The following is an 18,928-nucleotide window of genomic DNA, read 5'->3' as shown; positions in this document are numbered from 1 at the left end:
ATTGGTTTTCCTTTTTACTTTTTTGGCTTATCCTCAAATAAAATGGCATCACATGCATATGGGGAAAAAAAAATCCTCTTGCTGCTCTTTATTAAGCTCAATAAAAACTTTAATAATTTGGATATTTAAGATTAGTTTAATAGTCTTTCTCTTCAAGTTATTAGTTTAATATATGTCGTACCATTTTTTCCTTTATATTCTTTTTTCTGTTTAATCTAATAAACTTGTATTGGTTTTTTATTTTTTATTTTTATCAAAAGAAGATTACATTGATAGTCTGTGAATCTCTAGCCTCTCTCTCTCTCTCCTCACTGCCCCTTCTCCCCCTCCTCTCTTCTTGTTTTTTCCTTTTGGGTTAGTGAATAAGTCCACTCAGGCATTTTGATTAAGAAGTCTCTTTGTGGTGATTTTTTTTGAGCCCTGCTTAGATTGAAGTTCCCCATCACCCCTTTTAGGCTATGTTCTCAATCAAATCATTCTTTCAAAACCCACACTATAACAATGCTCATGCTCTAAATTTGTTTCTACATCGTCCTTGACGGAATCACCCAATATATTTTCCCCATATATGTTACGGATGCAATGGTGGGTGTGGCCACGACGACACTTCATCGTGTGGTGGTGGTAGAGTTCATTTAGGCTCATGGATTGCTTTAGGGTCATGTTGAGTTTGTGGCCTTTTTTTGGGCTTATGGTTAATTGTGGTGATGTGGGCTAGCAATTTTAGTGAGACTAGTCCAATATAGTTTTGTTTTTAACATGTTAGTTCGTTGCCCTCTTGGAATTTGTACTTTAGATGTCATGTTGATGTTTGTACTTTTGAAGTTTATCTAATGAAGTTTATATTTGATGATGATAATAATAAAAGATTACGTTGATATAAAAAAAACAAAAACACAACACATTTGGAGAGAACCTGTCGGCCAACGGGGTTTAGCCAAGTGGAAAAAGGCCTTGACTTGTAGACAAGAGGTCTCAGGTTTGAACTCCCATGACATTAGTTGTGCGTGTGTGAGAAACTCATTCCCCTCTAGTTTAGACTATCTCTTGTACTTTAAATAAAATAAAATAAAATAAAATAAAATAAAAAACCTCTCACCCTTTCATACTTAGGGTTTAGGGTTCAGACAATCATCATCCATTCAGGCTTGAGACAATCATTATCCTAAATGGCAAGTATGGGATATGTCAGATGATGAATATTCAGTATCATCAGGTGTGGTTGATTTTCATTATCTGAATGGTGTCAGAAAGTTCAACAATCCTCATTTTGATGAAAGAGACAATGAGAGCAGTCTTGAGGAAACTGCAGGTAGAACTGCTGAATATACTGATGACTACTGCAAAGAAGTTCCCTGTATTTAGATGGAAGAGTCAAGCTGGGACAAGAACTCTGGATCCCCTGCCTTAACTAGTGTTGGCAATTAAGGAACATCTGTTTGTACATCTGGGGATACAAGGGTAACATGTCAAGAATTGATATCTACCCCAGTAAATGCAGATAGAGAAGGGAGTCTGATGCAAAATGGTTCTGCATATGGCACGTTGGAGCAAAGACTACATGATATACAAATGACCATTGATTCTCTTGGTACGTAGTCCTTCCCCTGAAGAATCATTTCTGCATGATACTTTAGCAAATATGTCAAGTTCTGAAAACCTAAAGTTAACTAGGAGCTCGAGTTGTAGAGAAAATCTCATGACTGGCTCATCTTCTGTTAGTATTGATTTTGTGATTGGCATTTTCTAGAGACAAATTAGACTAAGTATAGATGGTAAATTAATTGTGATGGTGGCTGTCAAAATTCCAAGATTTGCTCTGAAGGCTTATATGTCAACCAACGATCACTAAGGTAAATTCTTGATTCAATCATGCATCCTGATTGTGGTATTTCAAGCATTATTTCAAACTTACAATCTGATTAACATTTTGATTAAGAAATTTTTTTATTTTAAGACAGATTAATTTATTTTGTAAATTGCTTTCCAATTTTGAACATTAAAAGTCTTCTTTGATTGGAAATCAATTAGTTTGTTTCTGGCAAATTAATCTGTTGATTAGGACTAATTGATCTTGTTTCCAGTTTTGAAAACCTTTATAAAAAGCAAGGCTTGGTTTTCATTCAACAACAACTTTCAACGAATAGAGTATTTCTTGAGTTTTCATATACACGAAAGAAAGTTGTTGTGCTTTATTTTCCAGAAGGATAAATCATCAAGAGTAAGATTATCTTGGTGATTTATCTTTGTATTCATATTGGAATGACCCAAACCTAAAATTCATTTATAATTAGTAATTTATTATGAGGAAAGACAATTTTTCCCTTGGAATAAATTATGAACGAAAAGTTGATTTTTTGACCGAAAAGGAATTTGACAATTCTACATACACCGTTGCGTAGAGTACGGCGAAATGAGTTCATAAACACGAAGTGAGCTCGAATCGGAGTTTTAACGAAGAAAATGTTATTAAAATATCACGAGGGGCAAAATGGTAATTTGAAAAATCAAATTTTTTCTAAAAACCTCATCTCTCTCTCTCTCTTTCTCTCTCCCCGTGCCCTCCTCCCTCTCTGTTTTTCTTTCTCTCCCTCCCGTCGCCCTCCAATTTTCAGAGCCGCCACCACCGGCCATCCCAAGCCGCAAGACCGGAGCCAAAACGACCGGCGTCACGCCGCCACCACACCCAGCCCAGCCCGCTGCCAGCCGCCGGAAACTGTGAAAAACGAGTCGGTTTTGTCAAAACTTCAACCCGTTCGTTCTCCTTCAATTCTCCTCCAAATTTGTCGAGTAAGGTATGGATTTCTACCTATTTTCCATGCTCTAGCTGATGGTTGGGTAGGTTTGCATTGATTTTGACCGTAGCTAGCTCAGTTTGCAAAATTGAAATTCGGTCGGTTTTTCGCCTCCGTGTTCGGCCACTTCCGGTCAGTTTTTGGGGTAGGTCCAAGAACAAAAGTGGTTCCAAATATGGTTTTATACCTAGGATAGGAGTTTGGAGCCTTGGTTTTGAGATTTTCCGGCGATGCGTAATCGCTTTGGACATCCATCGCTGCCGGCACGTGCGGCGGCGCGTGGGCGAGTGTAGTGCAGTGGCACTGTGTCCTGATGCGATCCTTAGGTTGTCACGAGCGCATAGGACTTTCAAATGTATAGTTATATACATGCATTGATTTCAGAAATAAAGAAAATAAGCTAGTTTGTATAACTGTTTTTACAGTGGGGTTAGTATGTTCATATGGTATTTTCTAAACTTTGTTTTTGGGTCTACTCACCCTTTTTGTTGTTTTGCGCCCCCAGGCAGTAGACGTGCACAGGAATCCACCACCGGGCCACTTCCCCTCTTCCGCGCCTTTCTTCTGATGTAGGATTTGTATTTTGTACAAAGATTCATTCCTTTGTAAATTCTTAGTAGTCGCTCTGATGTTTTGCCCCAGATTGACACTTGAACTGTTGGAATGTATATATACGTTTGCTGGCAGTTGGTTGTATATATATGTACTTGTTTGGCAGGTAAAAATGTTTTGGTATTGAGCCAGTTACAAGGGAAACTCTGCCGATTTTTCGGTAGAAGTCAACCTTGTTATTTTATCGTGTTTTGTATAGAAGGGCAAATAGGTCATTTGTGCCCGACATTCGCCAGGTGTCGGACACGCACAGGGTCTGACTCAGATTCCAAAGCGGAATTTGGATCGGGTCCTATCACATATTGCATTCATTTGCATGTTCGGTGACTCATACGGTTGAGGGCACAAAGACCATTGTGACATTTTTTCTCCAGTGAGCTTGAATCGATCGTGACTAGTATCAAATTCAACATAAGGAGAGTTGTAAAAACTTCGGCGAGCTTGAAGCAATCGTGACCAGTATTGCGATCAACATAAGGAGTGTCGAAAGATCATCTCGCGAGAAGTTGAGTTACGAAGAAGTTGGTACTGCTAAAATATGAATATGGTTTGACTACTTTGGGTTGAGTTTTATTCTTCTCCATAAGGAGGTATATATAGGAGTTTACATTAGGGTTTTACAAGGAATTAGATACTATAAAGAATTAGGAAAGTATCTCCTAATTGTACAATGATTTATCACTTATATAAAAGTAGGAAAATTAATCCCTTAATTAATCAAGGAAGTAAATCTCCTTGATTAATTAGGAGACTCACATCAACACTCCTCCTCAAGTTGGTGCATATATGTCACCAATGCCCAACTTGGTAAGTGAGTCATGAAATACTCTTCCACAAACAGCTTTGGTTAAGATATCTGCCAGTTGATCTTCTGATTTTACGAATGGTAGGCGGATGATCTTTTTCTCAATTTTTTCTTTGATAAAATGGCTATCCACCTCAACATGTTTGGTTCGATCATGTTGAACTAGATTATGGGCAATATCGATAGCTGACTGATTGTCACAATGCAACTCCATTGGCTTTTCTGGCTTGAAGTCCAATTCTGTCAAGAGTCTTCTTATCCACAATAATTCACAAACTTCGTGAACCATTCCTCGATACTCTGCTTCTGCACTAGACCGAGAAACCACATTTTGCTTTTTACTCCGCCAAGTGACTAGGTTACCTCCCACGAATGTAAAGTAACCAGAAGTAGAGAGTCTATCTATAATGGAACCAGCCCAATCAGCATCTGTATATCCAACAACTTCAAGATCTTCATTTTTTTAGAATAATAATGCTTTCCTAGGGGCTGACTTTAAGTATCTTAAGATCCGATCAACTGCATTCCTATGAGAGACATTAGGTGAATGCATAAACTGACTAATCACACTCACAGCATATGCAATATCTGGTCTTGTGTGTGCCAGGTATATCAACCTTCCAACAAGGCGTTGGTACTATTCCTTATTGGTTAGTTCTTGGTCCATGTCTTCACACAACTTGTGATTCATCTCAATGGGTGTGTCAACAGGTTTACATCCAAGCATTCCTGTTTCAATGAGTAGATCCATTACATACTTCCTTTGAGACAGAAATATACCAGTTTTTGACCTTGCTACTTTGATTCCGAGAAAGTACTTCAGATCACCTAAATCCTTCATCTCAAATTCCTGAGACAAATAATTTTGCAACTTCAGTTGCTCTTCTGCGTCGTTTCCAGTTACGATTATGTCATCTACATAAACAATCAATGCAGTAAGTTTTCCTTCATCACGCTTCAAGAACAATGTGTGATCTGAATTACTCTATGTATATCCAATATTCTTCATAGATTTAGTAAATTTGCCAAACCATACCCTAGGAGATTGCTTTAACCCATATAATGACTTTCTGAGTTTGCAAACTTGATTTTTCTTATCAAGAGCTGAATTACATCCTGGGGGTAAGTCCATATATACTTCTTCTTCCAAGTCTCCATGTAAGAATGCATTTTTGATATCAAACTGATGTAGTGGCCAATCGAGATTTGCTGTTAGAGATAATAGGACTCTAATAGTGTTAATCTTCGCTACTGGGGCAAAGGTCTCCTCGTAGTCTATCCCATATCTTTGTGTGTACCCCTTCGCCACCAATCTAGCTTTATATCTTTCAACGGATCCATCTGCTTTGAGTTTCACAGTATAAATCCACCTGCATCCTACTGTCTTCTTTCCACGAGATAGGGGCACGAGTTCCCATGTGACATTCTTTTGGAGAGCTCGCATTTCTTCATTCATTGCTTCTTTCCATTTTGGGTCTTCTACTGCTTCAGTTACATTGTTGGGGACAGATATGTCAGCCAACTGCTTCACATATTGTACACGTGGACTCTGATAATCTGCTGAGAGATATATAATTATTGATGGGGTATTTTCCTTTAGCTTTAAGATCTGCTTCATATTGTACTCAAGGTTTACCATGGTTCTTCCTTTCTAGAAGCTAATATGTAGGCTATGTGCCTTCTGAAATCAAATCATCATGGGATATTTCATTAGTGTTATCAATTTCAGGAAAAAATATTACCTGAATGACTTCATCAGCAGGTGATTGGTGCGGTACTGGAGCTTAAGCGGGCAAAATCTCATAAAACGGTTCAATTTCCTTCTCCTGATTTTGACCACATGGAGACAACGAATTGTTTTCTTCTGGTGACCGATCGCTGTCTACTGGCGACTGGTCATTTTGAAGCAAGTTCTCTGTAGTTGAAGAACTAAGAGGGGGCGACCGGTTGCTTTCCACTGGCGACCGGTCATTTTGATGCAGAGTGACGTCCTGGGGAAAAAAATCGAGAATTGGAGCAGTGGTGGATTCTTGATTCTCTTCCTGGGCTGTTGAAAAGTATAAGTCGATTCTCAATTCTCTTCCTGGGCTGTTGAAAAGTATAAGTCATGTTCTTGAAACACAACATCTAAAGAGGTAAAGATCTTCTAACTAGGAGGATGATAACACCGGTATTCTTTCTGATGAGGTGCATAGCCAATGAAAACACACTTTTCAGCTCGAGGATCCAATTTGCCTTGTTGGTGATCATGTAAGTGGACAAATACAACACAACCGAAAATTCGGGGTTCTAGGTTTGGGGTGGGAGGTGTTTGGATATGATGGTGAAGTGTTTGAAGTGGTGTTTGAAAATTTAGGATACTAGAGAGAATCCGATTGATAAGGTATGCTGCAGAGACGACGGCTTCGCCCCAAAAGGATCGTGGCATATTGGCACCAAAGAGAGAGGCACAAACGACTTCCAATAAATGTCTGTTCTTTCTTTCAGCCACCCCATTCTGTTGAGGAGTGTAAGGGCATGAGTGTTAATGTATGATGCCATGATCTTGTAAGAACTGGTTAAGATCATGGTTGAGAAATTCTCAGCCATTATCAGAATGAATAACCTGAATTCTGGCATGAAACTGAGTCTCCACTATTTGATAAAATTGTTGAAACCTCAAACTGACTTCCCCTTTAGTTTTGAGAAGGGAAATCCTAGTCATGTGTGTGCAATTATTTATAAACGTGACAAACCATCGCGCCCCTGTCGGAGTGGCAATTTTAGCAGGTCCCCAAATATCAGAATGAACAAGAGAAAACGGAACCAAACTCTTATTTGAACTTAATGGGAAGGAGACATGATAGCTCTTAGCCAATTCACATGTATCACACTGGAAGCGAGAAACATCAAGATTGGAAAATAATGATGGAAACAACTTTTAAGATAACCAAACGAGGCATACCTTAGACGTTTATGCCATAACCAAATTTTGTCTCTCTCCCCCTCAGAACGAGTTCCACTGGTCGTGAAAGCTTGACCAACCTTGACCTCACTATCCGATGCCTAATCCAAGTAATAGAGTTTGCCCCGCCGAGTACCACAACCAATCGTCGTTCCTGTGAGGATGTCATGAAAAACACAATGATTTGGCCAAAATGTTACAGTACACCCCAAAGTAGTAGTAAGTTGGGCAACAGATAACAAATTATTGTTCAAAGACGGAACAAGTAATACAGAATCCAGATGTAGGGAAGTAGAGAGAGATAGAGAGTCCTCCCCAACCACAGGGGAGGGGGTACCATTAGCATTAGACACCACCAACGGAGTGGATAATTTGCGACTAATAAGTTGGCCAGGATCAAATGTCATGTGATCCGTAGCACCCGAGTCGATAATTCATGCAGATTTTTGAGAGGACGTATGAAAAGTAGAACCTTTGGTGGTGGCGATAGAAGCATGAGTCCGGGTAGCCGAGTCAGCAGGATTGACCGCATGCTTCTGTGAGTCTGCAATAAGGGGGAGAATCGTAGGGGTTCCTGACATCGCAACAGAAGTAAGATATGATATGAGAATGTGAGGAATTGTGTTTGGAGGAATTTGATTTGAGGAATTGGATGTATGAGTTTGATGTAGGAATTGGATTTGAGAGGTATGTGTATAGGATTTGAGGATATGTGTTTAGGGATTTTGATAAGAGGATGTGAGGACTTTGGATTTGAGGGATTTGGATTTGGGGAGAAATATGAGGAATTTGATTTAGGGTTTTGGATTTGAATATGAGAAATTTGAGATAAGGGTTTAGAGATAACCTAGGATTGATTGCTCTGATACCATGCTAAAATATGAATATGGTTTAAATACTTTGGGTTGAGTTTTATTCTTCTCCATAAGGAGGTATATATAGGAGTTTACATTAGGGTTTTACAAGGAATTAGATACAGTAAAGAATTAGGAAAGTATCTTCTAATTGTACAATGATTTATCACTTATATAAAAATAGGAAAATAAATCCCTTAATTAATCAAGGAAGTAAATCTCCTTGATTAATTAGGAGACTCACGTCAACAGGTACGTTGTCTAGGGTGTCTAGGACAAGTTTGTATACTTCTTGTAATCATCGTTCTATAGTGGATTTGCCTTGGACTATCAGGTTCAGCGAATTTTACCCAGATGTGGGGTTTTACCATATAAAATAACTTGAGTTTTTATCTGGTTTTACGTTCTGTACAATAGAGGATTGATACATCGTATCAATCCCTTTGGCATGTTTTTATATATTACTGTATTACTCTTGACTACTCAAAACGCAGACTTTACATTTTTAGTGTTTTAAGCCATCCTATACGTATTTTCATCTTCTCCAGATAAATCGGAGAGAACCCCACCTAATGGGTTTGAGACAAGCTTTCCTGGGAGACCAGAAGGTTTTGGGAGGAAGGTTCCTCTATTACATTATGATTCCAACAGAAGGTTGTCAAGAAATGATTCTCAATCTTCCCTTAGGAGTGCTGTGGATGAGCTAGGAGCACAGACCGCTGATAGTGTCCATACTTTTGTTGCAGCCTTGTAGGACTTAAGAAAATGGTCAAAAAGCTTGAGTATGACAAACAACTTGCCAATGGTAAGGTGAGAGTGCGTCTCTCCAAAAAGCAAACAAAAAGAATGCCATTTTATGTCTATCTTGCTTTCTGTAGAATTCATCTCTTATTTGAGCGATGGCTATCTTTTTTGAATGTGCTTGTTATAGTAATTAGAATGATTTTCTGAGAATGTGAAACATTATCCATCACTCTGATTCTCTTAATATTCACTTCTTTTTTTTTTATAGTTTTCACGTTAATAAAGTTGGGAAGAATTTGTGACTGCTGCATATTGCAACATTTTCATTTCCATGTTGGGGAGAATTTTGTTCTCGTCTCGCAAACAACAACTACAAGAGGATCTTGTTGCACATCTTTGGGTGAAATGAGCACTAGAATGATGAGCGGCCTTGTGACCTTAGCTAGTCTTTTGTGTTTGCAACTAATAATAATTGACAATACATTGTCATGTTCAAGTTTTCTTTCTGTTTTAAAAACAACGTTGGTGTTTGTAACAAATAATAATTGACAGTATATTGTCATGTTCAAGTCTTTGTTTTGTTTTAAAACAACTTTAAAATTAAGTTAAATACAAAAAAAAATGATAGTTTATAAAAGAATGAAGAGATTGTGAGAAATTATGTAAAATGATAAAATTGAGGAAGGATAATATGTAAAATGATAAAGATGTTGTGAGAAAATGAAGATATTTATAAATATAACAAAATTTAAGGTTTTTTAAATAAAATAAATCATTTTTTCTGATTTAAAAATTAAAAAAAAATGGCCGACGTCACCTAACGGTTAGGAAGGCAGAAGTTAATTATAAAAAAAATGTAAAAAAAAAAAATATTGGAAAAAAACTCGGGACTGTGAACCGTGGTTTTTCTATTTATTTATTTAAAGTTATATATATATTATTCTTTTTGTTCATTTTTACATGGGGCAATCAAAAAACAATTATTTTGTACCTAGGAAGGCAGAAGTTGTAGCCACCTTGGCTCTACTGTCTCCCTCTTGCCCCTGGACATCACCATTCCTGAGCAGTGAGTGAGAGAGAGAGTATGAAGAGAAAAAATACTAGATTGATGAAAGAATATTTGTACAGAAAGAGCTTAGAAGGCAAAGAACGCCTTCTCTACGAGAACAAGCGCAAGATTAGAGAAGCTCTGCAAGGTTACCCTTTTATCTTTGATTTTGTTTTAGGGTTAGTTGATTTTCTACTTAATCTTATTAAGATTTCAGAGAGATGGAGCCTTAGATCAAGCAACATCGATATTGTCCCCAATTTAACCAGGTTTATATTGTCCCTAATTTAACCAGGACGAAACTATTTAACCAGGTTTATATATTGTCCCCTAAACCCTAAACCCTAAACTATTTATTACATGAGACTTTCTATTTTGTTAAGTTTCTGGTGTTAGCCTCGTGTATGCTTCAACAATCCTTGGCCCACCACTAGGAACAATATTGTCCAGTTTAGTAAATTCTTGATTTTATTAGGAGTGAAACTATTTATTATGCGAGCCTTTCTATTTTGTTAAGTTTTCGACGTGGGACTCGTGTATTCTTCAACAAATTTGGTACACCTTTTGTTTTCTTGCAGAGGGAAAAACGATTCCCACTGAGCTTCAGAATGAAGAGGCGGAGCTTCGTCGAGAAATCGATCTCGAAGATGAGAACACTGCTGGTATATGAGTATATAGAAATTCTTTTTTCTCTTCTTTGGTTGTTTAGACAGCCGATGTATTTTTCTTGATGGTTCTGTTGGTTTTTAAAGAAGGAAAAAGGAAAACTGTGAGAAGAATGAATAGTTAAAGTTTATTTGATTTTCACATTATAGGTAAGGAAGTTGAAATTAAGAAATGAGGCTTAACAGGCTAGATAGATATGGGTCTTGTAGAAGACATTCAGTAAAAAATTGCATGTAGTGATGATGAGCCTGTACAAGTGCACTTCGAAATTGGCTGTGTGTACATGATGTCTATAATTTAAAACAAATACTCGAAAAACTGTTGATACCCAACTGTCCTGTAATTTGAAGTTTTACATTTTATCATGTGGTCAATTCTTCCCTGTTTTCATTTTTGAATCCTAGTCCCAACCCAAGGACACATATCGACGATGAGTACGCAAAAGCAGCAGAAAGAGATCCCAAGATTTTGATAACTACTTCCCGGAATCCCTTCTAGTACAATTTGCAAAGGTTGGCCTAGCCTCTTTCAATTTCTCTTGTTTATCTAGTTGCACTTTTGGTGTTCAATTTGTTGGTTCGTATTATTTGCTGCAAATTTGGTTTTGATTAGTGCTATTGTGGTTCACTTAACACTTGTTGTAGGAACTGAAACTTGTTTTTCCTAATGCACAACAAATGAACCGTGGTGGTCAGGTTGGTGAACTTTTTTGCCCAGACTTGTTCGGCTTATTTTCCTTTTGTTCCCTGTTTGTTTTTACATAAATCATCAGTTTCTTGATATGCGTTTTCCAAGTTTTGCTTTTGTTGCTTTTTCATGGATATCAAATATATAACCAGTGTGTGATAACAAAATTTATACTTAGAAAAATCGTACACCTCATGCGGTTTAGTCTGAAAATTAGGACTTAGGTACGTTGGACGTTTTGGTGCTAGGAGTGTTTGTGGGATTGGGCAGGGATGTTTGGCTCCTCAACCCTGATCTGTTGAATCTTTTATATGAATGCAATAGTGAATTATTTCACAGTTCTATTTTTGATATGGACATTTAGTCTTTTGAAAATAATTTGTTCACCATTTTAAATATGTTGTAGGGAACTGACTAGCTCTTAGTCTACTGGTGTTTCTCTTCCTAATGTTGGAAGAGATCCCAAGTTTGAATGCCCCCTTCCTGATTTATAAAAAAAAGTTAATTTTCGAGACAACACGACACCGGTAACAGAAATTAAGCATACTATGAAGTCAATCAATTAGGATGAATTATTATTTGGTTAACATGAACTCATAACTGGCAAGACCTGCTAACAAAGAAATCCATGTACCTTGTAAAGCTTAGGACTTTTTAATTTTTTTAATTTTATTGACTTTTAGCACCAAGAAAAAATAGATTTTTTTGGAAGAGTCTATTGGTTATATGCTCAGGACAGAAATAAGATAAACAAAAAGTTGTGAAAAAATCAACCTAATCGTTGCATGCACTAGTAGTAAAGTGGTTGTACAGGTTGTGTTTCTAAGTCCATAAAAGAATCCTAGACAACAAAGCTCTGTCATTTCAACTTTTCCATAGGCACCAGAAAATAGAAAAGTTCCTGGAATTGCTTATTTGCAAATATTTTTTGTCCATGGTGCTGTTTCATTTCTCACTACTACATTTTACACTTTGCGCGACGAAGAGAATTTCGTCGCGCAAAATACATTGTAGTCGCACAAATTTTTACTTTTTAAATTTAATTTAATTGTAAGATTTTTCTTAATTACTTTAATTTAAATTGACATATTCAAAATAAAATTACATATGAAAAATAGTGATCAAATTATCCAATAAATATATATATAATATTCAAAATGTACACATAAATTAACAAAATACAATAATAAAATTCTAATACAAGCGTATTGTGGTGGTAGTGGCGGATGAAATCTTTTGATAGCTTCCTAATCCTCAACTTTAGCCATCAAAGTCTCGATGATTACCTACAAAAAAACAAATATGGTCATATAACAACAACAACAAAAAAAAGAATGCATAATCTCCCCTAAAATTGTTATACCACAAATCCAACCCAAACTCCAATATCTCCCCTTTACTCAACCCCAAACCCCACACAAACTCAAAACTAACTCCAAAAACACATATTAATGAAAAAAATTTCAAATTTGGAGAGAATATACCTTTTGGCAAGATTGAGAGTGAGTGAGAATGAGAGGGAGAAGTGAGTGTGAGAGAATTAGATAAGATAGTGATAGAGAGATGAGAGAGTGAGAGATAGTGAAAAGATAGATGAGAGAGTGAGTGAGAGTGAGAGATAATGAAGAGAGATATGAGAGATTAAGTGAGAGGAGTGAGTGTGAGAGAAATGGTGGAATTTGGGGAGAGGGAAAGAGAGAGGAGAGGTAAGAGTAGAGAAAGGCATTGAGAAAATGGTGGAGGAGTTATTTTGGTTTTAAAAATCGTATCACTTTGCGCAACGAAACATATTGTTGCTCGCGCAAAGTTTTGCGCGACGAAACATATTGGTCTCGCAAAGTTTTGCGCGACAAAATTTTTTTTAAAAAAAAATTCCTGCATCCCATTTTTGGTACCCGCCAAAATTTAACTTTGCGCGACGAAAAATACATATTAGTCGCGCAAAGTCTAAAAAAAATTATTTTTAAAAAAAAAATTCCCGCATACCATTTTTGGTACCCGCCAAAATTTAACTTTGCGCAACGAATATAGGAAAATTGGTCGCGCAAAGTCTAAAAAAATTATTTTTTTAAAAAAAAAATTCCCGCATCCCATTTTTGGTACCCGCCAAAATTTTTAAATTTTTGCGCGACGAAAAGTACATATTGGTCGCGCAAAGTCTAAAACAATTATATAAAAAAAGTCCCGCGTCCCATTTTTGGTACCCGCCCAAATTTTGGCGCGACGAAAAATATATATTGGTCGCGCAAAGTTTTGAGCGACAAAAAATATTGGTCGCGCAAAGTCTAAAGTTTTTTTTTATTTTAAAAACCCGCGTCCCATTTTTGGTACTCACCCAAATTTTTTGAGTTTTGCACGACGAACTGTTGGTCGCGCAAACTTTTGAGAGACGAAAACGTAGCACAATATTTATAAAAATAATTGTTTTGAATAATAAAAAATAAAAAATTTTATTTTATGATTTAAAATATAATAAAGGTGAAAGCTACTTAATAAATGTATATACTATTCAATTTCTTAAGTGTTATACGTACAAAATAAATAAATTTAAAGCTACTTAATAAATATATATATATATACACACACCATTCAACGATCCAACCGTAAGACTTGTTTGTATATACTTCAAGATCGTATACTCCAAAAATCGCAAAAAATAAATATTCAGAGATCTAGTAACGGGATAAAACTTTTCGATAGTTATAAATGAAAAATCACGATTCAACGGTTATTTTAACTCCGATTTTGATGATTTTTTTACAGCTACACTCCTTGACCCTATATGAATACAATGACTGAATTTGATCTTCAATTTAAAACATTTGCACTAGTGGATACCACAAAATCTTATGTTATATTTAACGAAAGTATAAATAAACTCTTAATTGTTAGTGAATATATTGTTTTGATGGCATATGCATTCTACGAAACTAGTTTCAACGATCCAACCGTCAAACTTGTTTTTTTATACTTCGAGATCATATACGCCAAAAATCAAAAAAAATAAACATTCATAGATCAAGTAACGGGACAAAACTTTTCGACGGTTATAAATAAAAAATCATGATTTAACGGTTATTTTAACTCCGACTTTGATGATTTTTTACAGCTACACTCCTTGACCCTATATGAATACAATGACTGAATTTGATCTTCAATTTAAAATATTTACACTAGTGGATACCACAAAATCTTATGTTATATTTAACGAAAATATAAATAAACTCTTAATTGTTAGTGAATATATTGTTTTGATGGCATACACATTCTACGAAACTAGTTTCAACGATCCAACCGTCAAACTTGTTTGTTTATACTTCGAGATCATGTATGCCAAAAATCGAAAAAAATAAACATTCATAGATCAAGTAACGGGACAAAACTTTTCGACGGTTATAAATGAAAAATCATGATTTAACGGTTATTTTAACTCCGATTTTGATGATTTTTTACAGCTACACTCCTTGACCCTATATGATATAATGACTAAATTTGATCTTCAATTTAAAATATTTACACTAGTGGATACCACAAAATCTTATGTTATATTTAACGAAAGTATAAATAAACTCTTAATTGTTAGTGAATATATTGTTTTGATGGCATATGCATTCAAAAAAACTAGTTTCAACGATCCAACCGTCAAACTTGTTTGTTTATACTTCGAGATCATATACGCCAAAAATCGAAAAAAATAAACATTCAGAGATCAAGTAATGGGACAAAACTTTTCGACGGTTATAATGAAAAATTACGATTTAACAGTTATTTTAACTCCGATTTTGATGATTTTTTACAGCTACACTCCTTGACCCTATATGAATACAATGAACTAATTCGATCGTCAATTTAAAATATATATTTTCTAACAAAAACCCAATCCGAACAACAATAATATATTTTTCTAATAAAAATCTGATCCGATCTAAAATAATAAATTTAAAGCTACTTAATAAATATATATACCGTTTAATTTCTTAAGTGTTATGCATACAAAATAAAAAAAACAAAAATAAATTGGTTTAAGTGACAAAATGTTTGGATTACGTCATGCAAAGATTTTAAAAAATATTTTTTTTATTTTATTTATTTTTATAAGGACTTTGCGCGACGAAGTTTACTTTTCGTCGCGCAAAGTCACTTTGAGCAACGAATTATTTTTCGTCGCGCAAGGTTGGTCGCGCAAGACTTTGAGCGACGATGTATAGTCGTCGCGCAAAAGTTTGTCGCGCGAAGTGACTTTGCGCGACGAATTATTTTTCGTCGCGCAAAATTTGGTCGCGCAAGACTTTGAGTGACAAAGTTTCAAGTTTCGTCGCGCAAAGTGACTTTGAGCGACGAATAGTTTTTCGTCGCGCAAAATTTGGTCGCGCAAGGGGTTTTTTTTACTAGTGTCTGTTATGTGTCATGTGCTTAACCATGCACTACCCACATTAAGTCATTGGCACTAGGGCTGGCATTTTCTACCGAGATACTGCAAAACTGCAATTTCACCGCAACCAAACTTTAATGTTGCGAAATACCAACCACATATGTGCCTTTGATTTTCAGTTCAGTTTGTTCAGTCTTTTACTGTTCACCATTTGTTTGGTGTTGCTAGTATGTCTAGATTGACCCCTACATTTAAGAACATGGTGAATATCTTTTTTCCAGGCAAATGACTGCTTCAATTTTTTCTGATGTTATTCTATTTATGTTAGATGTTAGAATTCTTTCTCTACAGCTTATCACATTTGAGGATATACCTGCCATGGTTCTGATCCTTTGGTCTATTTTCCATAGTAAACTATCTAATTGACTTTAAGTGTTTTTCTCCCAAACCCTGCAGGTTATTTCTGAAATTATTGAAACTTGCCGTGCACATGATTTTACAGATGTTGTTTTGGTTCATGAAAATCGTGGCGTACCTGATGGTTTGTTTATAATCCACCTTCCTTTTGGTCCAACGGCTTTTTTTGAACTGCGCAATGTGGTAAGTAGTGTAATGATCCATATTAATGTCAAATAAATATTTGATATTAAAACTGACGTTTGACTGCAGAAAAAGAATCCAGACAACAGCAATTTTCTAGGGGTCTTCAGCAGAAAAAACATAAGTGAAAGAAGAATGATGGTCTTTTTTCAGTATTAAAGCATTAGCTTCCCAGAGCAAAGGAACATAATAGGAAGAGCTGATAATGACAATTGAAATATGCCAATCATGATGAACATTGAAAATTAAACCAATTTAATTAATTAGATTTATGATCTTGATCATTTTTTCACCTTGTTGCTTTTTGACTGTATCTGTGCTTGAACTTAATAGTTTGGGAATTTTGCTAAAAATATTCTACTTAATAGGTTACAAGACATGACATCAAGGACAAGAAAGCTATGGGAACCATGCCGCAGGTTTATCCACATGTGATTCTTGACAATTTCACGACTAAGGTACTATCGTCTTGATTGCTCACATTACCCAATATATTTGATAAGAAAGATAAGACCCCATGGATTAATAGCATTGTTCACAGATTATAATTCTTCTGCAAATCAATGACCAGTACTGTTTTCATGAATTTACTACTGACTATGAAATTTCAAGGACTCTCACCCTTTGAAGCACCATTTTGTCCTCTGCTGGTTTGTTTTGGTGTATTAATAAAGTATCCTGATGGCTTATTAAAAAACCTATCCTGATGGTATTGTGATTGGATGTGGCGCATTATTCATCGTTATCACTCGCTTTCCCCCTTATTACTGTTCTTACTTTTTCTAAATTCTCCTCTCTTTTGGGTTTGCATATGTGGTTCTGCTACACCTTCATCTTATGTATAAATACATCACTCCTATTTTTGAGTTGGCCTTCTTAGTTACCACCCTATCAACATTATATTATATTATCTTTTTACTTCTTGATGTGTTGATAGTTGGGTGAGAGGTACAGCAAATATTTTGAAGCATCTCTTTCCAGTGCCAAAGCCAGATACAAAGCGCATAATCACTTTCGCCAATCAGTCAGACTATATTTCATTCAGGTTTGTTGTCTCATTTGTGCTTTTCTTTTCCCGCTGTGTGATTTAGTAAGTGAGTTTTCTTATTTGCGATTCTATTCTTCGCTAAATGTGTAAGTTTTGCTTTGCTTTTCCGTTGACAAACTGAGAACCTACAGGCATCATACTTATGAGAAGCATGAAGGTCCTAAATCCATTGTTCTGGAGGAGATTGGTCCTCGGTTTGAAATGAGGCTTTTCAAGGTTAGCGCTTTACCTATATGGTCAAGGATTTGTGCTTCTTGCATTGATATCACACTTGCTCTCGTATTTTCAGTTTAATTTACTGTTTTGTATATTTTTCTTTGTTTAGTCTTTTTGCCTTCATGTCTGTTCACCTTTTGTATTGTTTCAAACTGCACCCAAAAGTACTTCAATATGTCTGGTTATGAGGTACAGGCATTCGCTGTGGTAGGTTTGCCCATTGAAGTGTCCTGCCTTGAACATTTTAGCCTTTCTTCCCTATGGCCCAACCCTTTCTCCTGGAAAAATGGTTGGGAAAGGGTGGGTACTATTCTCCAAGACCAAGAATAGTTTAAACATAGCCTTAAACTGGAAAATATATTGATGTACCTTCCCATAAATGGCCATCATGGACAGATGAATGGAGTGTGATTCTTTTTCTTCAAGTTGAAGTTAAAATGAAAATGGTTATACATGACTCGAGTAGCCTGTAATATTTCTTGTATTTTACTTGGTTGGCTATCTCCTTATTCACTGTCCAAATATTGGGTTCAAGCCATACATACATACATACGATGATACATGGCATCCGCACGATAATAATGTTTGGATATCCGCATGGGAAAATTTAAATATTATATATATATATATTTAATTGTCTCCAAGAGCAGTTACTAATCACACATAAGGTTTAAACTGGAAAATAATTATGATTTCAATGGCCGTCTTTTATTCCAGTTCAAGTTAAATGTTTAAAGTGGCCATAATGGTTACGGTTGAACCTCGAGGTTTCTATGACTCTAGTGCATTATTTAATTAATATTTCATTGTATTGTTTTGCTTACTTATTTTTTTCTCTCTCTGGTGTTGCAGATAAAGTTGGGAACACTGGAGCAGACTGAATCCCAGGATGAATGGGTCTTCAAGCCATACATGAACACAGCGAAGAAACAGAAGTTTATAGGGATTTGATGTGACTCGATAAACTTTTTGGTGTCGTCATAATACTGTCATGTGGTGTTACTGATTCATGTAAAAACACTTAATTTTGCTTTTATTAATACAATATTGTCTACTCATATTATAATATGTGAATTTGTAACATGACGTCAAACGTGTAAAAAACTGATCAGTTATTCTATCCTGGACAAATGCTGACCCAACTACTAACATTGCATCACTTTTTGTTTGGTATAAACATACTTCATCTTCTCCTTTAGCTAAAACCAACAAGTTTACACGCCGTTTCTTGTTAATCTTCCATACCTATCAGCAGAATTTTCACCTCAATCCAACAATTTTGCGTATTTTCACTTGCTCGTTAAAAGTGGCATAGAATTCTGAGTAGCCCTTGGAAACCAAGCATCTGCTGACTGACTAACTTAGCAGGCGATCCATTCAGTTTATGGAGCGCAGCATGTTACCATATGCCATGTTTATTTCACATAATAAATCATTATACAGCTTTCTGTTCCCGAAACAGCTTAAAGGCACCACCTTTTCACAAAATGCACTATTCAGAACGAGGTTGCCTAAAACTAAACTAGTCCCATCAAAA

At 35.9% G+C, this 18,928-nt stretch overlaps 1 protein-coding gene across 1 annotated transcript; it reads left to right on the top strand.

Moving 5' to 3' along the window:
* Positions 9,863-18,494, top strand: LOC18768631 (U3 small nucleolar ribonucleoprotein protein IMP4). The gene is made up of 9 exons (XM_020571009.1): positions 9,863-9,950; positions 10,381-10,464; positions 10,967-10,980; positions 11,113-11,163; positions 15,984-16,127; positions 16,496-16,593; positions 17,074-17,172; positions 17,307-17,391; positions 18,244-18,494. Exons 1-9 carry the CDS (start codon positions 9,863-9,865, stop codon positions 18,340-18,342), a joined length of 762 nt encoding a protein of 253 aa, XP_020426598.1. The 3' UTR covers positions 18,343-18,494.

This window comes from Prunus persica, chromosome G8 (assembly GCF_000346465.2).
Source record: "Prunus persica cultivar Lovell chromosome G8, Prunus_persica_NCBIv2, whole genome shotgun sequence".
Classification (NCBI taxonomy): domain Eukaryota; kingdom Viridiplantae; phylum Streptophyta; class Magnoliopsida; order Rosales; family Rosaceae; genus Prunus; species Prunus persica.
Note: the sequence above shows the minus strand (reverse complement) of the source record. Positions and strands in the feature narration are given on the sequence as shown.